Source organism: Trachemys scripta, chromosome 1 (genome assembly GCF_013100865.1).
Source record: "Trachemys scripta elegans isolate TJP31775 chromosome 1, CAS_Tse_1.0, whole genome shotgun sequence".
Lineage (NCBI taxonomy): Eukaryota > Metazoa > Chordata > Testudines > Emydidae > Trachemys > Trachemys scripta.
This window is the reverse complement of record NC_048298.1, coordinates 109361422-109386250: the sequence shown is the minus strand read 5'-3', so window position 1 is coordinate 109386250 and position 24829 is coordinate 109361422. Positions and strand designations below refer to the sequence as shown.

Genomic DNA, 24829 nt, shown 5'->3' with positions numbered 1-24829 from the left:
ATATATATATAGAGGCAGCATCTTTACAAGATGGGAATCAGGAAGCATCAGGGGCTAAATAGGCGTGAGAAAAGAGGTATAGTATGAGCACTCTCCCACTAGGGTTTAGAAGGAACCTAGGTGGTTAGAGCAGTGCAGTACCTGAGAGGAAGCTGAGACAAAAGGGAGACCAGCCTCACGCTACAGGATTAAGGTGGCTGGTTTATTCTGTAGGTTTGTTTTTAGGAGGGTCTAAGGGGCACAAAGGGAAGTGACAAACAGGGTAGCTGCAACAGCAGCTCACTCAGGGAAGCTAAAAATTCCAGGGGTTAGCAGCAACCAGCCCTCTCCTGCCCCTGAAATTTTCTGTTCCAGTTTCCAGTGTGCAAGCACCCCCATTCCTCAGCACCTGCGCGCGGTTCTGAAATGTGCAGATTTGACCTTTTTAAAATACCCCTGTACTTTAATCAGGAAAAAAAAAAAAAAAAAAAGCCAACAGTCTCCGCTCCAATTCTACTAAAAAACATGATTGTCCACAGCCTTATCAAATAACTTCACCCCATCACCGTTTAAGTTATACAAATGTCCAGTTAACAGCAGGCAGCTGAACCTTTAGTTAATGCAACTAAAAAATTTGGATCCCACTTTCTCCCCACTCCTCAGCAAGAGAGCCCCATTACTTCTTTCTCAGCGCCAGCGCCACTCCCACGGCCACAGCCAGAATAGCTACTGCAGCAGCCCCACCATACAGCAGTATAGATTTGCCTTCTGGCAACAGGATGGGTTTCTCCTCTCCAGCTGGGGATTTCTCTTCCATTTCTTCCGAATGGCTTTCCTTTCCCACTTTCCTTTCCCCTTCTGGAGGCAGAATTTTCTCAGGTTCTGGTGCAGCCTTTTCGTCTGATGGGGTTGGTTTCTGTACAGGTTTACTCAACAAAGGGATTTCTGGTTCAACAGGCTCCTCAGCCACCTCTCCCTCTTCCTCATGTTCTGTAAGCAAAGGTGCAGAGGGGCTCGCTTTTTCAAGAGCCACAATCCCAGCTTCAGACTTCAGCTCCAGCAAAGGAGGAGATTCCAGGAACACCTCCTGTGCAGTCTCAGTCTCCAGAGCCACTGATGACACTGCCACTTCCTCTATCCCCTCCGGTATCTCCTCCTTCTCCACATGAACAATGTCAGAGTTGGAAGAGTTATTTTCGCTCCTTTCTTCACCACCTCCATTGCTGTCTAAGCTCTTTACCTCTTCAGGATCCATAGCCACCTGCTGCCAGGACTCAGGTCCAAGAGATACCGGCAAGCTCTCCGTGTGCCAGCTCTGGCTAGCTGACAAAGAGACAGGCAGGCTCTCTGACTGCCAAGATGTAGTCACTGTGGGAGACTCTGGGGGGCTCACCTGTCCAGAGTTTTCGCTGGTTAGGATGTAGATGTCATTGCTGTCCTCTGCAATGACTGCGTGGTATTCCTCTTCTTCAGAATCCAGACTAAAGACAGTACCCTGGAAGAAAGGCAGAGAACACACCAGATCAGTAAAGACCAGCAGAGTTCACAGCATATCCTCCCGGATAACAGTTTCATGGAAGAGCAACACAGGCTGGTAGCCTCACAAGGCTCTGCAAAAGAACCAGCTGGCCTTTGCCAAGGGGCAATTTCTCTCTTCTACATTTCAGATTGGGTAACAAGAGTTGCCTTGATCAAGTGGAGTTTTCAGAAAGTGGGACCATTTTTTAAGACAGAGCTGCTCCTTGAATCCCACCCTTCTCTGGAACTAATATAGTGCTTAGTTATATGAATAAAAATGTAGGACATCAGTAACCAGAAAAAATGGAAGTTAATTTATTTTAACAAAATGGGTGCAAAAGCTTGGTTTCATCTCCACTCTCCCATTTTATGTGTGCTCTATACTGCCTGTTTAGAGGCTTTTCATGTATTAATACTAAACCTGTTACCTGCAGCCCCTACTGCTCAAAATCTGTCCCACTAGTTTGTAAACGAGTTCCATCCTTTGTTACTCCTTCAATTTTGGCATCCTTCACAGATTTGACGACAATTTTAATTAAACCATAGAAACAACCAAAAGCAGCCACACAAAGGGCAGAGAGATGCCTAGGGTTTTTTATTTAGTTGGGTAAAAACTCTAGACATCCTAGAAGTTTGCTACTGGACTCCAATCAGTAGGAAATGTCAGTGTCTAAAGACCGAAAGACGCTTGGGGCAGAAGCAGCTTTGTGGATTCCCAGTTGACCACAGACAACCATCCAAGAACCACTGACCAAGTCTTTTATTATTCTGAAGAGTTTCACTTTGAGAGAGAAGTTGCAAGAGGAAGTTATTTCTAAAGGCAAAGGAAAACCTCAGGTGGGTATGACAACAAATGAGATTTTAAAAAGAACAGAGGAAAAACTCTGATGTTAGCCACGTGGCACTTGACTTAATAACAAAAAATTTGAAACAAAACACAAAATTGGATTGTTTCTCCCCACCAAAAGTCATTTTTCATTTTCCAAGAACATTTGGCCAGTGTTGCAAAACTGAACTTTACACAACTCTTTATTCCTCCACTTCCATTCAGCCCCCTTCTCTCGAGTATCTTCAGCTCTCCACTTACATTCTGCCTGATCAGCAAGTTTCCCTACACAATCCCATCATCGCTTGAAAGAGATGAAAAAAGATGGACTCCCCCAAACCTGAAACTTAGTAACCTTTCCAAATTTGCTCCAAGTAATTTCTCACTTCAAACACTTACACCCCTTCTTTCTTGGAGGCAGTGTTTCATATCACCTCTCACAAACGGTACATACAGGAGTGATACCCCCCCCAAACATCTATGAATTCAAGTTCCTTGTCCTACTTCTGTCTCTTTCCATGCTTACTTTGTTTACTGCCTCTCTATGCTCCACTTCCAAACTCCCTATCTTCACCCATCACACAAATTCATTCTGAGAGTGCCCAAATCTGGTTTACAACTGCAACAGTTGACAAAACCAATACCTACGCACTGCCATGTCAGAAAGGGAGGCTGTACAAGCAAGCTGCCATTAAGTTATCATCCTTTCCTCTGCTGGAAGCAGCACTATGCCCCCAGACTATACAAGGAAGGACTCGATGTGTTTCTAGTAATTCATTTCTGAATCCTAAAGCATTGAGTGTTGCACTCAAGATCATTCGTGATACCAAGAACAATAGCAAGAATGAGCCTACGGTATTAGTGAAAGCATTCAGTGCACACAGTAACTGTGCCCAGATGTACTGTGGTGCCACAAGTGTGGGAGGACTGTACTGCCAGGGTTACAATGGAAGAAAGAAAAATACACTTCCATTTTGATAAGCCCAAACTGCCAGTTAGGCCTTATGAATCTATCATTGCTTTTCTAATAATATGCAACGAATGCAGGTGCCTATAAAGTGAATAAAAATAAAAACAACCGCTCCCTCCTTTCTGCCAGGCATGTCAATGGACTCCTTAATGACCAACCCAAGAGACTGGTGCTTCTGTGAGAAAGCAGCACTTAAAATGATGTTAGGATGCCTCACAAGTGTTCATATCTTCCCCCTCAATCTCTTGCCTCCATAACACATGCCAGCCAAGGACCCCAGAACTTACAGCTGAGCTAGACAGGGGAAGAGTCCCTTCATAAAAGTAATGGTAAGTTAAGAAGAAAATAAGTACATCATAGAGACTAATGGAACTATGAGCCAAGGGAGAGGTGATGGTCTTATGACTAAGGCAGTGAAGTGGGACTTGGTAAATCTGGGCTCAATTCCTGGCTCTGCAACAGGCTTCTTGTGGGGCCCATGGGAAAGTCATTTAAGCTCTCTCTGCCTTAGTTCCTCATCTACAAAATGGGATAATATTTTACCTTACAGACATGTTGTGAGGCACTGCAATACTACGGTGACGGGGGCTATGTAAGTACACAAAGAATAAGCTACTTGGGTTTATAAAGAGTAAATACTACATGGTTGTTTTAAAAATCTTTATTCCCTTATTTCACTAATTTTGCAAAATATCTGGACTTTAGTAAAGCATTTGGTAAAATGCAGGATAAATACCTTACTTGAAAAATTCATTTAAGGTGGCTTGTATGTGAGAAGTATCATCTGGATTAAAAACTAACTGCAAAACCAGAGAGGGGAAATGATAAAGGGCAAGTCATCAAGTAGGGTTTGGGGACGGATAAAGGTGTTCACTAGGTGCTGTTTATTTACCATCTTCAATGAGCTGAAAAATTAAAATGTGCAGATAGTGTACATGTACCTAGAATTCCAAAACATGCTCTGTGCCATGAGCAATAATTTACTGACAAGAGAATGCAAGACATTAGTTCTATTTCCTAAAATTATATTTAATTTGAAAAATACTAAATAGTCTGAACTCACCATTAACTTAAAAAAGCTCAGTCAATGGCCTGGTGAGAAGCAACCATTCTTCCAAAAACCAGGGCAAAGAAAAAAATTACCCAAAAAGGAGACAATAAAAATCAAACATTATTAAACCCAGATAGACAGACTTTGCACCCAACTCTGAAGACTGCTAAAGAGAAACTTTGACAGACACGTTCAAGAAAAGAGTTTCAGACATAATGTCCTCTTGTCCTATTCAGATGAAATCTCAGGATGAAGATCAAAATTATCCTGGCATATCTCAACTGGTTTGGATAGATATAGTGAAAAGTCAGCCTGCTGCTCAAATACTTTTTAGTACTGTGCACTTGCTGTTGAAATCATTAGTCATTTGTTTCTTTGTAATCATAAATTGTGATAGAATTCTCATTATAATGCAGCGTATAGAAATATAACACCCATCTATGATCATAACAAAGAAGCTTAAATGTTTTCAGAGTCTGAGTAGTCCCAGAAGAATTGTAAGCTAGACCTGAATTATGGGCTAAATTCTCTTCTCAGTTTCTGCAGTCTGAGTTTATCCTCCCCTTTACCCAGTATTAGTTTTGCATTTTTCAGGCCATAACCAATTCATTTCCTGATTATAGTACTCACAACAAAACAATCCATATGCAATTGCCTTCCCCACCCACAGGGACAGGAATGGAGAAGGAACCATGACAAATACCAGTCATGTTTCTTAATCCACCATTCAAAGGTGCTCAGATGCCACAGTGATGGATGTGATACTAAGAACCTGAACAGAGTATTTTTAACTTGCTTTGTCTGTCTTTATAATTGTCATCCCTGGTGTTTGTAACAAACCTCTTCCCAAACATAATATCTAAAAATGTTCCCTTAGTAGTATTTCCCGCTTTGCCTACTCCACTAGGTTCTCCACCTCTGCTGGAGCTCTGCAGATCCTCCACCATTTTCATCTGCTTTATCCCTTTCCTCTCAATGGCTCTGAATTACAACAAAGGATAATCAATGTTGTTCTTAAAAAGGAAAAACAGGAGGTAGTTTGACAAAACTCATGCAAAGTAAACCCACCAGAGTGCTTGTAATAGGCAAGGTATTACCTCAGCTGGGCCACGGGCTGGTAAGCCACCTAATACACTACAAGAATGACAAAAGAAAGCTCTAGCTCATATGATTTAATCCAACATTCTTGCAGCCATCATGAACCATGTTTAGACCAGTTACAAAGCATCACTAGTTGCTCATCAGTTAAAACAGAAAACAAGGGGGCAGTTCAGTGATAACACTGGACTACATTAATAGGTGAGGGATCAGAGTTAATTATTTTAACCTGTTCCCTCATGCCTAGACCAACAGATCTGGGAGAATCATGGAAGCAGTATGCGCTGCTGGACGAGGATCTGCGTTTCCCTGAAGTGACTGCTTCTGCTGACTCAGAAGCAAAGTTCGGATGTACATTTTAGTTATAAGAAAAGTCAGTACAACAGTTTTGGAGGGGGTAGAGAGGGAATGGGAAGACTAAAGGGAAAATATGCATCAGCCTCAGGGTTTGAAGGACATTTGTGAAAAAAAATATAAATATAATGACTGAGGCATGGGGGAGGAGGAGAAAAACTCTATATATGAAAATTTCTTGTTCTGTATTGAAAAGATTTAGCTCATAAAGTAAAACATTTAAAGTTTAAGGTCACAGAGTTTCCCCACAGACTTATATGGCTCTGTTCATTCAGTTCTATATTGCCAACAAAACCATCATGGCCCAGCTTAACTGAATACTCAATGTCTGCAGGGGGAGAGAGCAAGGGTCCTTTCAGGTGTGTTTACACAGCAGCTGGGGGGGCGTACCGCCCAGCCTGGGTAGACAAACTCATGCTAGCTCTGCTCCAGCTAGAGCACTGAAGTTGGCCATGTGGACCCTGCTGCACAGGCAGCAGCATGGGCTAGCCACCCAACCTCAGACCCGGCAAGTCTGGCAAGCTTGGACTTGAGTGGCTAGCCTGAGCTGCCACTTGTGCCACAATACCCACACTGCTATTTCTAGCATGCTAGCTTAAGTCTGTCAACCCAGGCTGAGAGACATGCTCCCAGCTGCACTGTAGACACAGCCATTCAGGCCCAAGAATGAAAACGATATTTGGACATCAGAAAAATCAAATATTTGAATGGCTGTATTGAATACTTTGATCTCTGAATTAAAAAAAAAAATGAAGCAAGAGTCAGAAAGTTTTAGTGGAAAAGCCAGACAATACATCATGACACAAGATTAACATTTCTTGAGCTGCATTAGTGAGTTTTTTAGGAAATCAGGAGGATAAAGCTACAATTTTTTTTTTTAAAGCAGCCACAGTACAAAATGAATGATATTTAGGGCATTTCCGTAAATTCGTCCACAGATGTGACCCTGCAGCAGAGCTGCTAGAGACAGGTTAACTAGGGCCAGATGGAAAGCTTAGAAGGATTTTAATAACCTGGAACCAACCATTAACCACATTTTGGAGATGGAAAAATTAAATAAAATATGTACAAGACAATTAGTTTCCGTACCTGTAGTTTTCCCTATTCTGAATGAAAAGCCACTGTTCCATTATGATTGGAAAACTGCTGGGTTTTCCAACCTTTTCCAAGTCTGAGGCAGTGCAAGATGTCATCCTGGTCGTTTTTTCCTCCTACTCAGCAGCTTTACAACAGCCTGTGGTGAAGCACCTATGGAACTGCAGGCATATACTACACCCACCATTTGGGAAGAGATGACCCAAGTCTGAGTGCTCAGAATAGAACACCCCAACCTTGGCCAGAAAGTATAGTGATCATTGGTGGCACCGGGGGGAATGTTGGATTAGGAGAAGGTCAACTTGCTTTTTAAGGGATGGTGTTTGTGTCCCTATCCATGAGACATTTCCCTGCCGTTGCAGGGAACTCGAGCCCTGGTGCACCTCAGTTCCTCCTATTCTCTGCTGTGGCACATAATAGTCTAGTCTCCTGTGGGTCGTAATAGTTTGGTCTGATTCTGGTTGTTGGGTTTAGTGTGTGGATGCTGTGTGGTACTTGTGGCCTGTGATATACAGGAGGTCAAAATAGATGATCTGCTGGGCCCTTCTGGCCTTAAACTCGATGACTATGATACTAGAGCAGGGGCTGATGAACCTCACTCTTTTCACAAAGAGTAGACCAATGAGGACAGAAGGTGAGTTATCTGAGGAGAATGGTGGCACTCACGACTCGGGTACTGATATAGCTTACCTTGCGTGCAGATAGTCAAAGCGACTATAGGATGAGACAAGGATGCCTGAAAGGCATTGGGACATTAGGCATCTTGAGAGGGGGAGAAAACTGCAAATCCTCCTTTTTCTTTTTTTTTTTTTGAATAAAGTGAGTGTTTTACTGGCGGAGAGTCTGTCTGCTCTCAGACAAACTGAAGTACGAACATCAGGAAAAGCAGGGCACAGAAAGGGGACTGTAACAAGGGCGCCTCCTGGGAGTACTGGGAACAGTCGGAGCCTGCCATTGTGGCCCTCTGGGGTGTCCCCACACAACCCATGATTCTTCTCCCTCAGACTGATCCGTCCTGTGTTAGCTTTCATGGTGCAAGAACATTAGTTAGAAAAAAAAGCAGGACCATGGCTCAAAATCTGCCCAAAGTCCAGGTAGCTGCTAAAAAAAGCAACCCTACAGACTTTGCACAACAAGCTGTGATGTGGGGGCATGGGCTGCGAACACAGAATAGAGCGAGGGAGCTGGAACTTTGGAGATACAGTTGTGACTGGTTCAATCAATGTCAGTGCAAGTAAGCAGGTTGGGAATCTATCCTTAAGTTAGAGGAGTGTCCAGCCCTGTCCCCAGGTGCTCCTGTGAAGACCAATGCCAAAGTGGAAAGAGAAAATAGGGGGAAAGTAAGTGTCTGAAAAGCCAGAAACCAAAGGAAAATTCAGAAGAACCTCTGCCTCTAGAGACAGAAATCTGGGAAGAGGTGTGCCTGTGGCATCACAGGAATGCCAGCAGGTGCAGTAAAACAGACTTGGTGGGTGGGAGGGGAGAACTACAAGAGGTCTTGGAAAGGTAGGGAAAACCCCACCTTTTTCCATTCTAGCTGAGCATAGAACTCCCACAGAAGGGAAATTTCTGCCTTTACTGGTTGACAAAGCTGTGATTACAGATACGTGAACTGAAGTTCACAATACAAGAGCCTACATTACCTCTGTTTCTCAAAGCTAGGCAGGCAAGCAAAGAAAAGGTCCAGCAACTTTTTCAGAATTCCCTTAATAGCAAGAAAAACAAGAATTACTGAATGTAGATCTCATAGGTGTCAAACTAATTTCCTGCTTGCACCAGCAAGGCAGCTTCTATTCCCTGCTTCAGGCTATAATCTGAGCCATCTACAGCTCTTGTAAAGACAGGACACTATGCTATAACAATATGAAGTGTCCCACCACTGCAGGGCTACCACTGTTAGCGATTGTGGGAGCGCTTATGTAGATCATCCACTAGCATTGTTATCAACATGTTGTCTAGGCCCAGGGTTAGAGGTCATGGCCATATAAATGTTACAGGCTAAGCTACACTAGAGCATTGATGAAGCGGCATCACTGGTAGTGTAATGGTGGGAGATTTGCTTTAAAGTTATTCAGACACAGCCTTTCAGCTTGGATTCAGTATCTGTATGTCTGCCTGCACCAGGAAACTGACTCATTACCGACAACCATCATTAGCAATGGGTCCCCTATGAACAAGTGCTGATAACTGTTAAACCCTAGCAGAGCCTCAGTCAGGAATCCTTGCCCAAAGCTGCTACTCCACTGGAAGATCTTTGTCACTTAATCAAAATGTAATAATTCAGCTTCAGATGGGCAATCCAAGTCAAAAGTTGAATAGAACCAGGACTTGTGTTACCACTGAAGAGTGGTAAAAATCACTCCTACACCTACAGATATGCATACCCAGGAATTATGGACAAAACATGAATCCCTATTTCAAATGATCCATATGTGAAAATAAGGGAGTTATGTGTAACATTTTTTATAAATATCATATGCCCTACAGGTTATCTGTTTGACATTAACTTGCCTGAATACATAGAGTTAATTTAAAGGAAGCCACAAGAGGAAAATCCAGAGGAAATGAAAACAATGGCAAAGATAAGACCTTAGGGTTAAACACCTTCAAAGGAATTAAGATAGCCATGGTTGGGCCATCAATGGAGAAGAAACAGTTTATCTGGCCACATCCAAGCTAGAATGGTTTACTCTTCCCAGGGCTAAAGCCTGGGATCAAAGGCACAAAAACCCCAGGAAAGGAAGGGGATTTGGCCTGAGCTAGGAGAAAGACTGCTCTGGGTGCCAGCAAAAGCTGACCAGCTAGCAAGGGGTTAGAGAGAGAGAGAGAGAGAGAGACTGAGATTCTGTGAACAAGACAGCCTGCTTCTCTCAGCCAGAGATGGAGTTAGCTGGTTTGAAGGGATCTTATAGCAGCTAGCAAGGAAAGTTTAAAGTGTAAGAAGAACCCATGCATATAGGCCTTCCCCACCCCTTTGTTCTACGAGCTTTGTACCTTAAGTATGATTAATATTTTGTTTTGATGACACCGTTTCTGTATCACTGCAATCAGAGGCTCTCAAAGGGGAACTATTACAGAGGCCAGAACCAAACTGGGCCTGTGTTGTTCACACTATTGGGAACCAGGAGGGCTGCAGCCCAGAGACTCAGTCAAAGTAGTTGGAGCATGTGGTTCCACCCAGAATGAGGTGCAGAAAGCCAGACCTGTCACCTCAGAGGTGCACTCAAGAGGAACTAAAGGGGCCTACAGTGCAGTTAGCCCTACAGCCAGGTGTATTAAAAGAACTTTAAAAAAATATGAATCTCCTGGTGTTACTTTTCTTTGCAGAAAATTATTGCACCTCCCACATGGATATTATGTGATTGTGAATGGCAGAGGAGGTTATCCACACAATTGTGAATGGCAGGGGAAGTGTCCAAGAAGTAGTCTAGTAAGATGTAGAACCACATCTTAGGGCTTGTCTACACAAACATGTCTACACTTAAAACGCTACACTAGTACAGCTGTAGTACTTCAGTGTAGACACTACTTATACCAAAGAGAGGAATTCTCCCATCAGGGTAGGTCACTGGCTCTCAATCTTTCCAGACTACTGCATCCTTTTCTGGAGTCTGATTTGTCTTGCATTCTCCCACTTAAAAAGCTACTTATTTACAAACTCAGACATAAAAATACAAGTGTCACAGCACTCTATTACTAAAAAATTCCTTACTTTCTCATTTTTACCATACAATTATAAAATAAATCAATTGGAATATCAATACTGTACTTAGAGTTCAGTGTATAGTATATACAGCAGTATAAACAAGCTGTATGAAATTTTAGTTTGTATTGACTTGGCTAGTGCTTTCTATAGACTGTTGTAAAACTAGGCAAATATCTAGATGAGTTGATGTACCCCCTGGAAGACCTGTGTACCCTCAGGAGTACATGTACCCATAGTTCAGAATCTTTGGACAGGTAATCCACCTCTCAGAGAGGCAGCGGCTGGGTCAACTGAAGAATTCTTCCATCGACCTAGCACTGGCTACACAGGGACTTAGATCGGTTTAACTATGCCACTCAAGGGTGCGGATTTTTCATGCCCCTGACCAATGTAGTTAAATAACCTAATTTTCTAGTGTAGACCAGTCCTGAGTTCATGGCAAAATGGGATGTGAATCTTACCCGGCACTTTGTAGACCCTGCTGCTGTGCATTAACGGTTTGTTAATGCACTTTGATCTTGTCCTCTTTGAAAGTGGAATAGATCAAAGCACATTAACTACTGAAGTATGTCAGCAGGGTCCACATGGACAGTTAGCCTGCTACAGGCTAGTGTGGAGTAGATTCAGACCCAGTTTGTGGCAAACTAAATATTCATATAGACAAGCCCTCAGAAAGTTTGACAACCCTAGCGAAGGAGAACGATACAAGCACATGCCACAACACACAAAGAGGCTTTGGAAGCCATACTTTGGAATTTCCTGACTTTTTGTATAAAACCGGGGCCTAATGCAACAGTGTAGGGAAACTATGTGTCTACTAACCAGTGCAAGGGGCTGAGATGCAAGAGTTCTATCCCAGACTATTGACTAGCCCAAGGTAACACAGCAAGTTCCTTCCCTTATCTTTTAAAAGGTTATTTTACTTGGACTTAGATGTTTTGCAACTCCTGCTCCTGAGGTTAGCATGTGACGTACTTATGCAGCTCAGCTGGACAAGTAAATTGCTCCAGCTTCCTCCCCCCCATTACACAGAGGGCACAGCCATACTTTTGCCACCACCCAGCATTCCATGCATCATTCATGTCACGATCAGAACTTCTGGCTGATGGCTGCCTTTCACATTTATCCATCTGTACTAATGGAATGTGGCACGTGCAGAGAGTTATGCATGGGCTTGGACTGCAGCCACACAGAAAGTAATCTACTTAGAAAATACCCACCCAGCCCTTTTGTGAGCCCATGAGCCAGCTTGATCAGCAGAGGCTTAACAGCGTGGGTAAGCAGCAGCGTATAACTGTTGTCTTCTCAGGAGTGTTTCCCCAAGCTCTATCTCCTTCAGGGCCCTGCTCAGACACACCTGCCAGGTGTCTCCTGTTAGCTGATGCCGCATTATTCCCATCTCAGAGAAGGCCGGCATTCTGAGAACTAGAGAAGTTTAGTCAGGAATGAACATGCAGTAGCATTAAAAAGAAGGAAACTAATATTCCAATTGACAAATAATTTACATTTAACAAAAATGTTCTGTAAAGGGAGTCTCTCTGGGTCAGCTCTTAATGACATTTAGCCTGGCAAGTGGCGGTGTCCTCCAAGATCTAGTCCTTTGTTCACACAGTCCCTGTAGTGCAAGGCATGATCCGTTCAGAAAACAGTTTTACTTTCTCTCAAATCTCACTTTCCAAAAACAAAAACACACACACAAAAGCTGCCTAGGTCTTGAACTAAAGAGATGAGTCATCTTTTATCCACAGCACCAACCACTCAGTCACTAAACCACACCACAAACTGCCTGCCTGTTACTGTGGGACTATAGTTTACCAGCAGTGAGCTGTAGCACTACTACTAGATCTAAGAGCAGGACTATTTTCCCTTCAACAGTCAGGCATGGCTTTTAAAAAAAATAAATAAATAAATAAAACACAAGCTCTCTATAAAAAAAATTCTGCTTATTTGCCACACCGGAGCACCACCTTATGGAGAAACTGATGTCCCTTTAATATCCTTTGAATCCCTTGTAGTTAAATAGCTCCATATGTAATCATGAGAAGACTAATGCCTTACTAGGAAGCAAGAGGAAAAAAAGATGAGGCAATGGGTGTGGGCAACATCAGGAACATTTTTGATCTGCCAAATGAGGGGAGGGTGCATTCAGCCTCCTTTACTGTATAAAAAAAAATCAGGGTGCAAACTTCTCAGTTAATAAGGTTCACGGTCCTAAATTACAAACTTTACCCTGGAACAGTGCTTTCTACTGTATTTGTGCCTATGAGATCAAGCTGTCCAAAGAAACAAAAGGCACCAAGAAGTTATAAACTGTCATGCACTAAGTACGCCCTGAGATCTCCTGCAATCAAAATATTCTGAGGACCCCAGCATCAGTCTTGCATTGCTAGGTTTTCCTAGATACAGGGATGCAGAAGCCATATGGTTTCAAGCAGGGCCGCCGAGAGCGGGTTCAGGCCCCGGTGAAAAAAAAATTTCGGGCCCCCCAGCAAGGGCGGACCGGCTAAACAGGGCCGACTGGGGAGGTGGGGGAGAGGAGCCGGGCCCCGGGCCCCATTCCGGACTGCCAGGCCCCAGTAATTTGTACCGGCTTCCCCCTCTTGTCGGTCCGGGTTTCAAGGCCTAAAATTCAGGAGAAGCTTTACTTTAAATGGAAGTGTGACGTGCACTCAGAGCCAATTCAAGAAAGAGAGGATATACCTAGAAACAGATTCCTTACTGTTATACAAAGTCACTGCTGCCTCATTTCAGCCCAAGCTGTCCCACATGCTACAGAATCCATTTAATCTGTTCCAGATGCCAGTACATTTACAGACCCATGCTAAGCCCAGATGCATCACCAATACAGTCTCAGTTCTCTAGAGAGAGGGGTTACAAAAGGGTCAACGAGCACCCCGCCCTGCATAAAGTATATCTTTACAGGCTTTGAGCATATCTTTGTGTGGTTCAAAACAGAGCTCTTAGAATAGGTGGAGCCACAGATAAGCCAGAAAGAAGAATCTGTGAAGGTAGGAATGCCTATCTCTTTATGTTAACCATCTTAAGGAGAGCTGTCCCCCCCAGTGTTCTTCCAAAACAAAACACAAACAAACAAAAATCAGCACCACCACACACCAAACAGCTAAGTTATACGTTTCAGGATACAACACTTGACCAGAGCTTGGAGAGCCGGGAAGCTCTTAAAACATTTTAATACATCAAACAGATAAGGCTGGAAGTCCAAGTGGTCAGAGAAAATGTTAATTTAGTCATTCTGAGATCCAGAAATCCCACTGTCCAGATCATCAAGGATTGAACGTTTCCAATATTAAATGTTATGAGCAGACTGGGGATGCAGAGACCTGGGAGAAAAAAAAATTGTTTTCCTTTTTCTGAAAAAAGTTTGAGAATGAACACAGAGGAGATTATCCATCTCACTCTGAAACAGGGAATAACCTGCAATTGCTGGTGTGTAGTCTGCCTTTGATATATTTTTATACAAAGAAAACATGACCAAACATGTCTAACACGTCATAAATCACCACAATGGCATTATAACCAGTGATTCCACCACATCCAAGGGCTAATGTGGCCTCATGAAGTGATCTTGTTGCACTCCCTTTTCCGAGTATCTGCAGTGAGCCGGTTCAAATTACCACCATTTAAGATTCTAGCCTTACCAATTAAATCCCTCGAGTTAATTCAACAACAAAAAGGTTGCTTTTTCAACCAGTTTCACTTTAGAGAGTCTGAATACGTATAACTTTTCTCTTCAGAGATCTAACTTCCTACCCAGCACTGCCCAACCACCCAGCATCCAAAACTCCTTCCCTATTACCAAGCACGGCACGCAGGTGCTATATTGCCACCAAAAAAGCTGCCTGTACAAATCTGTTCTGTGGTGCCAAGGGAGTTATCGAGGGAGATACAGAGACAGGCAACAAAAAGGATCGAGGGTATGAAACAACTTTCACATGAGGAGAGATTAAGATGACTAAGACTATTCAGTTTGGAAAAGAGACAACTAAGGGGGGACAAGAGAGGTCTATAAAATCATGAATGGTGTGGAGAAAGTGTTATTTACCCTGTCACATAACACAAGGACCAGGGGTCACCAAATGAAATTAACAGGCAGCAGGTTTAAAACAAAAGGAAGTATTTCTTTACACAATACACAGTCAACCTGTGGAACACGTTTCCAGGGAATGTTGAGAAGGTCAAAAACTATAACTAGATTAAAAAAAGAATTAGATACGTTCATGGCAGAAAGGTCCATCAATGGCTATTAGACAAGATGGTCAGGGATGCAGCCCCAATCTCTGGGTGTGTCTAGGCCTCTGACTGCCAGAGGCCGGGACTGGATGACGGGGATGGATCACTTGATGATTGCCCTGTTCTGTTCATTCCCTTTGAGTCATCTGGCCACTGTCAAAAGACAGGATACTGGGTTACATGGACCATTGGTGTGACCCACTATGGCCATTCTTCTGAGGCAAAGCCGATGCTGTTTGATTAATATGTGCTACCACTGAATACAGTTATTTTGAAATAAAACCTCCTTATACGAACTTTCTCAGTTAGATTCTCCTTCCTTGTATTTCCACCACATTAAACTTGTTTGTCTTTCCTACAATGCACAGTATGTCTGTAGATTTCTGCACAGTCATCTCCAAGGCAGAGTCCCTGGGATGCTGCAGAAGGCTATTTTAATCTCCCATAGTGCGAGCTGACTGTCTTGCTTTCACAAGTTGCCAATCTGAGAAGCAAGAAGGGGTCCAAACTCCGGTAAAGACCCTATTCACCCCCCTAATAGAAGGGAAAATGCCAAAGTACCAGTGGGAAAAAATATCTCTTCTCTCCATCCCATGCAAGAGTTCCAGACATAGATAGCAGCTTGAAGTCTAATACCTTACATATAAGCCCTCTGAATTAACATTTGCCTCTTCCAGACAAAGCAAATCAAAATTAAAAATTAAACCGAGATACAAGTACTAGGGGCCAGTTCCTTATAGTTTCGAAGTCTTCTTACAAACTCAGCACCAACCCAGAAAGAGGGGGGACACTTTCAGCTATGAGTCACAATGAATATTCAAGAATCAAGCTTTTACAAGTGAGAAGAGAGGCAAATGCTTGAGAGTTCCAAATGCACCTCTCTTATATTAAAAAAAGCGTAGACACACATTTCACATTCAGCCCTCTCTCATACAAGCCAAAAGCAGGACTGGTGACAAGAATGCAAAGCTGAGGGAGAAAAAGAAAACAACAAAAACCAATAATGCAGCTAAATTTCAAGAAATCAATCTCGTAATTCTTCTCCTAGGTTTTCCCAAAGATTCTTTTCAATGCAGATGAAACCTAACTCTGGGGAACAGGACATGCTGAGCTTGAAAACTATCAAAGAAATTGCCTGGGGAAAAAAAAGCCTTACCAAGCTGTCTGGTCTTACTCTGCACTTTTCCAGGAGACCAAGAGTCGCTTCTGATACAGCAGCACAAAGCTCTGGAGAAATCAGAACAGAGAGAGACAGAACTAGAGAGGGAGGGGGAGAGCACGCGCACTGCACGTCAGTTTGTTTGTGCCCTAATACAGCTTCAGGGCAAACAGAAGAGCTATGCTGCTGCCAAATCAGCCTGGGGAATTGCTTTGCAATGGGTCAAAATGAGAAAGGAACAAGATTTTCACATGACTATTCAAGTTTTAATAAGCACAATGTCAGGACAGAAAGAATCATGCCCACAACTCACTTAGTGAGCTGTCTGGAGAGCTTTAAATATCATACCTGCCCTGTAGCAGAAACCATGCATAAACTGACAATGCGCAAATTAATGCAAAAGATATAGTCTACTAACCTATCACTCTACAAAGAGAAAGTGAGATGGCAATCTAATGAAATTGCCCACTTCTTTCCTGCAGCCCTAAAAACTTAACCCACATCTATTTTCAGAAGGACAGGGTTTTCAGGGATTGCAAACCAGATAGGAGTAATCGTTTCCACTCTTAGTAGCTATTATTTATATTTCAACTGCATGTGGCATACACTCTCTTAATAAAGAGGAAGACCATCCCTGCCCTGAAGAATATACAAGTTAAAAAGACAAAAACACAAATGCTGAACAAGAGAATGGAATGCAATATACAAGCCAAGTGACCAGGATAACAATAGGTGCACCCTATGTTTTGATGAATATAAAGCTATTCCCAAATGCCTTTCTATCAAGCCATTATCTCCTGAGCTAACTCTCCTCTACAAACACAAGTTACTTTAAATCTCAATTTTCAAACTTACTATACTAAAATCCTAACTAGACCATCCCTTTATCCATGAACACTTGCCCTCCCTCAATACAGTGAGCCAATCCTCTGTCCCTCTGCCTCTCTGCACCACCTTCCCAAGAACCTTCCCACTCTGCACACATCACCATTGAGCAGAGAGATGATAAATCTAAAAGGCAGTTAGAGCCTTAGAGGCTCTTGGAGAGTAGTGGAGGCTGCCTCCCACCCCACCATACTGTATGCTAACTTCACCGACTTCCATGGGGAAGCTCCAACCTTCATTCCCCTGCCCCAGCGATTTAGCCTCTAATGTTAAAATTCCTGACCACTACCTAGCCCATTTCCCCCTTTCAAAGAGTCTCGAACCACTGACATAATCAGGACCCCCGACACTGTAGAACCATCTCCTTCTGGATGCTGTTTGCAGACCCAGGTTGATGGGGCCCATGTGTCCCCAAAATCCCGGCTCTATAGGAAAATGGTAGGAGAGAGGGAAGGCTCAGCTAGCTCCCTCCTCCTTGTTACTTAATAGTTCCTTCGTGGAAGATGCTGGCTCCAGTTTAAAAGCCCACACTCCCTTGGAAAAGCTAGGGTGGATTCCAGCCCACATGATGCTCCTGGCTTCTGAGACCCTGCGTCCCCAAAGGCCTGCCTCTGCAAAGGAGGCTCTGCAAGTCCTCTTCCTCTGCCTTTGGTGCACAAGCTGACAGGCGTAAGCCGCTCTGGTATCTCTTCAGTTTTAAATGAGCTCTGAACAGGCACTACTGCATATGCTGCTTGCTCCATTTGCACAGCTTCAAGGTGACAAGAATAATGAACCAGACAGCACTGGTTACCTGTCTGTCTTATCCTCAAACAGCTCTTGGGCAGCACTATGACTGCACTTCTCATTGTCCCTGTGCCACCATTCACTGGAGATTAGAGCTGTGAGGATGTAACATGGCAGAGTGGCACTAATGGTAACTTGCTACAATCCACACCGAACTCCTAGGGAGAGTACTGCTTAGAAATAGCCATGAAAAAGGTTTTGGCTAATAGCTTGCCATGGTTTCCGATACTTCTTTTCCCTTTAAATACAAATAATTGAGCTACCTTCATTTCAGGAGCCCAAAACAGTAACCCATTCTCCACCCACAGTTTCAAGTGTAGCTAGCATCTGGAATATGATCTCGCTATTCCAAAACCAACATAAAAAATAATATTGCCTAATGAAACTGAATATTTACATTACATGAAACAAAGGGCAAAAAACATACTCCCTCTTAGAAAAACCACGTGCACAGGCGCCCCCACTGCATCTATGGAGCAAATGATGATGGGTCATTGCTGCCACATTTATTCAGTTGGAAAGTTTCCATCACCTCGTTTCTTTCCCTGCCTTTTCTGCTCTATTTCAAAAATAGCTCCGGCTTGTTTGCTATGCCACTTGTGTCATTCTGATTTTATGCCTGAGTGGATGCATATAGACAAGCATACGGTCGACGGAATGCAGTCTACCCAGCTACATACACACACATGCACAGTCACACGGCCAACACAAAGCACACACTCCCTCCCTCCAAGGCCATGCTGGGAATCTGCTTGTTTTCAGAAGCTCTGGGCTGTAACAAGTATGTTTATAAAAGCGTCAAAAAGGACGCTGAAGAATGGCACATAGCCTTTTCAGAGGTTAGGCATCAAGAACAGCAGCTTTATATAAGGCACACCACCACCAGTCTTCTTCCTTAAAATTGCAAACAGAGATTTAACCAAAAGCAATGCACATTTGAATCTTAGTGCAGTTACTAATTAAACCAAGGTCTGAAATGCATGCCAAGTACAACTGTCCCTGCCCATCCTGCACAAGCTGAAGGTCAGACAGACAAATTGGCTGATTGGACCAGAAAAATAACCTATTGGCACCAATATAAGAAACCAGTACACCCTGTTGCCAAGAGGAGAAGTAGTTGGGGAAAAGGAGGAAGTGAGTATGGAACTCCACTGCCAAAGAAAAATCCAGTGAAAATACTGAAATATGAGAAGCTGTTCAAATGTGATTTTTCTCTGTTAGGATTTTTTAATCACTGGATTTTCCTGACCAGCTTACTTTTACAATAAAACCAACTTGCTGGAGTCATTTCACTAATCCCAGATTAATTCCATTTCAATCTGGCAATGTTCTACCTTCCTGAGACAAATAATCCGGAAGCCCAACCTCCCACAGTGTAGGTCTATCCTGGGAGATCCAGCATGTCAACTATGAACACAAAATGCTGGGGCTGGGAATAAGGGGTTTCACATTTTTGGTGGACTCCAACATGGATCAGAAATTGGATCTACCACACTCCAGTACAAAGTGTGTGAATATTTATTTTTGAAAAATGTACCTCTCAATACACCACGAATCTCAAGCTCCAGATCACTATGCAACAAGATTTAGTGCAAGATTTAATTACTTACTGGATAACATGATGTATAATAAAAGGCACTCAAGTCTCTAAAGTGATGCCTACTGACATTCCTAAACGGAATTACTATGAAAGATCATCCTCTGCCAAAGACATTCCAAAGCTTATGTCAAAGAGGGGAAAATATTGTACACACACTTTCCAGCACCCACCAGAGCAGGACAAAAAATTAAAGAGACCAAACTCTCCCACACAGTACATCTGTGGTTACTGACCTATGTATATTTGTTTCCAAAGTGCAACACTCTATACAGAAGGAAAGAAGCTAACCACACAGGAGTAGAATTTGTATCTTGATTTGCTCAATACAAGGATCAGTGATTGTTTTCCATTAGAGACCCACTTCAACTCAATGGACCAGCCCATATCCCAAACCATCTATCCCCCTTTAAGAGTATAAGCCTTTCTTTTTGGAGGCTAGCAAATCACTGCCCTTATCTCTACCTCTTGATCCACTAGCAAATCCTCTAAACCTCATTAGTAGAATGACCGACAGAGGGTGAACTAAACATATATGGAAGCACACTCTCAAAGGGCTATGCAATCAACCAACCACTGCCTTCTTACCCATCCTCCTTGCTGGATGATGTAGTCTGCAGCATAGTCTTCTAAGTACGTCACTCCAAACTGCAAAAGTGCACCGAGTGGCTCCTGGCCTCTTTTTGTCAGCTCCATCAAGAATTGCTGCAGCAGAACCAGAGGCACCAACACCTTAAAAAGACAAAAAATGATTGAGAACGATAACATTTCCTAGATTCACCACCACTGTGTGAGAGAAGGGAGTGTTCATACAGTTTACAAGCTAATGATCTTTGTCTACAGTTATACAAAGCTATGCTGGACTACATACTTCAGTTTTACACAGCCATGGGATAAAACCAAAATACAGAACCATAAGGCAGCAGCATTTCATTTGAGGTAAAGAGATTTCCACTTTAGAGTAGCTTCTGTGGTAGACCCTTTTACAGTAGACAACTGCAATGCATTTTTGTGCCCCATCCTTCCCCAACACAAGATTTGGGTAGATAACTAGAACAGTGACAGGACTTTCCCCTGTCCTCCACAGATGTTACATAACCTACAACAAATACGGATGGAGGCAGTGAGGACAATTTGAAGGGGAAAACAGGATAGTAACGCAAAATGTAACTAGGCAGCAAATTCACAGACACTCTTGGGCAGATGCATAGCGTTAGGAAATCCCTTCAGAAGGCTTATCTGTACTTTTGGAATGGGTGGGAAAGAACAAGAGCCTGAGTAGTGTAGCACAGCCTGCATGACACAGGGTTATATGTAATGTTACAAAAAGTGTCTTCTTCATAAAACCTTCTCTTCTGTGCCCAATTTAACATGTTTGTAGCCTTCCAAAGAAATTCTCCTTTTGTTCTTCCAATTTCTATTCTTGGTCTTCATGCAAAAGTGAATTATTTTGGAAAGTGAAGAAAAGTGAGTTGAGAGCATTACATTATATACACATACGCACACAAACACTTCCTGCTGTTAATACCCTGCTATCCTTGGTTTTGCCTAAGCAGAAAACAGCTGAACTTTTAAACTTTGAGCTTATTCTCCACGAGCACATAAATTGCCCTCAGTGCCAAGTTTGTATGTAGCACTTTGCCAAGTTTACGGAAAAAATGGTTTGAATTAGAGTCATTGACACTTGAAAAAAAAGCACATTGAGCAGGCACAGGAGAAACCATTACTAAGCTTTAAAGTGCCCACTGCCCAATAAATGCACTGCACATCTATTCTCCATAAGGACCGACCAGTCCCTGCTAAGGGGTCATTAGAAAGTGGTTTATGAGGAAAAGGTTTGGTTTCTGGCCACACGAGCCAGGTCAAAGTCAAGACTACCTCCTAGAGTGAATTCCAAATGCTTGCTTTCCTCTAACAGGGGGGCTGCTACCTCTTCTTCCTCCAGCCTGAACTTCTTGCTCCAACCAGCCTCTCCCCTGTGTTGGTCCTGGCCATAACCTCAGGATGGAAAACAGGGAGGAAAAAGGGGAAAGCGACATGGGAAAACAGGCCAAGGGTTGAGCCTGGTACAGAGCCCAGGGTAGATTCCTACTCAGATGTACAGCTATGAAAACCCAGATGGGGCGCACAAAGATGCCTGCTCACTGGGCGAGAGGTATTGGGTGTTTTGGTTGTTTGACAACTGAACATGGAAGATGGGAGGGGTCTTGTAAACAGGGAAGGACAGAGTATATTACACCTACCCTTGCCATCTTAAAGGTTAACATTTCATTCATACAGTTGTGACTGAGATAGCACTTTCATTTTAAAACTACATTTTCAGATACTTCTTGCCCTTTTGGAATGAAGCTTCTCACACTGACTCAGCACAGAATGGGAGGGGGAGAGTCAGAGGAAATTTTATTCAGCTTTCTGAATTTCAGATCTACATGAACACATTGTATGGCAAGTTGATATGTAATTCCACAGCACTCCACTGCGCCATGCACTACCTATCTGTGTGGCCCCTGCTGCCGCACATTAAGATTTCCCCTAGCACGCACTGATTTTTTTTTTTAAAAAACGAGTTATGGCTTTATTCCCTCAGGTACTTTGGGCACACCTATGGGGCCGAAATAATTTTAATTTTTAAACCTCAAACATGGCATATGCTTAGCCCTCAGTGAAGAGCATGTACTTAAAGCTGGAGGGGGAAAAAGACTAGTTAGGAAATGAAGACTGATGGGTTGGATCACAGAAACCCCCTTGGGAACTGCCAACTGATGTGTTGAGACTACTTCTGCCCCTGCTTTCTTGCCAGCTTGGGACTTCAGTGCCCTGCCTGGTTTGAGCCAGACATGCTAGCCTGCGGCAAACCCAGGCCCAGGTCTGAACAACATCCCCGCAAACTACAGGCTTAATTGAAAGCAGCTTAAGAAGTGTTCCTGTTTCCAACACTCAGATACCCAAGTCCCAATGGGGTCCAAACCCCAAATAAATCCGTTTCACCCTGTATAAAGCTTATACAGGATAAACTCAAATTGTTCACCCTCTATAACACTGATAGAGAGATATGCACAGCTGTTCCCCCCTCTCCCCCGGTATTAATACATACTCTGGGTTAATTAATAAGTAAAAAGTGATTTTATGAAATACAAAAAGTAGAATTTAAGTGGTTCCAAGTAGTAACAGACCGAACAAAGTAAATTACCAAACAAAATAAAATAAAACATGCAAGTCTATGCCTAATACAGTAAGAAAATGGAATACAGATGAAATCTCACCATCAGAGATGTTCCAATAAGCTTCTTTTACAGACTAGCCTTCTAGTCTGGGTCCAGCAAACAGTCACACCCCTGTGGTTACTGTACTTTGTTCCAGTTTCCTTCAGGTATCCTTTTGGGGGTGGAGAGGCTCTCTCTTGAGCCAGCTGAAGACCAAATGGAAGGGTCTCCCAGGGGCTTAAATAAATAGACTCTCTCTTGTGGGTGGAGACCCCCTCCTCTCTCCTATGCCAAGTCCGGCTCCAAGATGGAGTTTTGGAGTCACATGGGCAAGTCACATGTCCATGCATGACTCAGTTTTTATAGGCAGCAGCCATTGCCCACATGCTATCTTGAATGTCTCCAGGAAGGCTTCTTATGTGGATTGGAGTCTTCCAAGATTCACTGTTCGTTAAGTGTTTCTTGATTGGGCACTTAATTTGCACATTCCTTTCTCAAGAAGCTGACCAAATGCTTTACTGAGGCTACTTAAAATCAAGCAAGTACACAGCCAATATTCATAACTTCGAATACAAAAATGACATGCCTACAAATAGTATGAATATATTCAGTAGATCATAACCTTTGCAGAGATATGTTACATGGCATATGTAGCATAAAACATATTCCTGTTATGTCATATATACATTCATAAGTATATTTGCATTAAGCACATTCCCACAAAGCATTATGGGGTGCAACGTTACAAAGACACTAGAATGAATACTCGCATACTGCACATGACAGTGTCTTTCCTCCCTTGCCTGTTAAGCAGGCCTGAGGAGTGAGACACCAAATTCAGGTCTTGATCTTCAGTTGCATGCACAGTAGCATACAAGGTTTGATTCTGCTCCCACTGACATCAATGGGTGCTCTGTCATTGACTTCAGGGGAGGCAGGATCAGGCTGCAACAGTGCTACCACAAGGTTTGATTAAAGAACCTACAACATCCCCATCCTGATTAAATCAGCTACCTTTCTATATTTATTATGTGCAAAAAGGATGCATGACTATAAATGTCAGAGTTGAGATTTTACCTACACAAAAATAAAAAAAATAATTAAGCATTAAGTTGCATAAACTACCGTGGCTCTTTCCACCACTGTACATAAGCATTAACAGGGCCCTTCATTACATGATTACCCAGATTATATGCAGCAATACTAAAGGCTATGTGCATTATAGTGCACAGAGAAAGTGTGCTATTTAGAACTAAGTAGAACTTGTCCGAAAATGAGAGTGGGGAGAGTAGGGAAAACTTCATAAAAGTTATTGAACAAAAAAAAAGTTTTTTGATCAGGAAAACTGTCATCCACAACTTTCTGACTAGCTGTAACAATGGGATAATTCTCCACTTAGTTACACCACTGCAATTCCACTAAGTAAGCAAGGCTACACCAGTGTAACCAAGAAGAAAATTTAGCACAAACAGTACACAACTCAATCAGGTTTTGAAGGGGCAGTGTAGGAAAAATAGGGTAGCTCCTTTATTTGTGTAATATTTCACAGTAGTCATATTACATGCAACCTTTAGCAAACTCATTCTTAATGTCCTATCTTCTAGCTTCATGATTATGTGAACCTCCTTTTCTTACAGACTGCCAGCGCATTTTTACCTGCTTAGTTGACTCAATTATCCTTACGTAACTGGTATCCTCTGACCCAATTCACAAAACCGGGATTCTACCGCAAAATTATTTGGACTGGTATATTTAAGGAATTACATTTTTTGTAATTATGTATTTTGGAGGTATAGATAAAAATAAAGTATCTAGCTCACAGATTTCAAATATGGCTACTAAAGCTGGATTTCTAAATATATATCTGAGATAGATCTTCTTAAAGAAACTATAATTTACTCTGAAATAAGGCTGCTCCTAAAAAAAGTTTAAGGATATTTAAACAGCACAGCAGAAGCCTTAAGGCTCCTACATGTTACTTTCATATCATAGACTCTGAAGAGAAAGCATTTTTGACTACTGCAATTCCCTTACCAACCCTCCCCTAACCGGCCCTCCAAACAATTTCCAAAACCCAATGCGGCCCTCAGGCCAAAAAGTTTGTCTGCCCCTGGTCTAGAGTCACTAGGCAGCTCTGCCATATCGGAAACATTCTACAGAGTTTTCCATTGAAAATAACAAATGCAGCTATCTTTAGTATTGTCTCCTTTCCGCTCATGTTTGCATGGTGCATAAGTTCTGTGAAAAACTGTACTGTTTAAATATGGCACATGCTCCTGATTCTATAACAGACTGATCAAGTGCACGCGCATACTTATTTCTCAGTCAACTAATCTGATCACTGCAGACCA

The 24829-nt window shown here is 42.7% G+C and overlaps 1 protein-coding gene across 2 annotated transcripts in view; it reads right to left on the bottom strand.

The window, feature by feature from the left end:
* BCL2L13 (BCL2 like 13) overlaps positions 1-24829 on the bottom strand; it is a 68539-nt gene continuing 43710 nt past the window's right edge. For both annotated transcript variants that reach the window (XM_034781356.1, XM_034781366.1), the window contains exons 6-7: positions 19864-20007; positions 1-1474 (exon numbers count right to left, since the gene is read on the bottom strand). In XM_034781356.1, coding sequence (XP_034637247.1) covers positions 656-1474; positions 19864-20007 — 963 coding nt within the window. In that variant the 3' untranslated portion in view covers positions 1-655. The remainder of the gene's footprint in view (positions 1475-19863; positions 20008-24829) is intronic.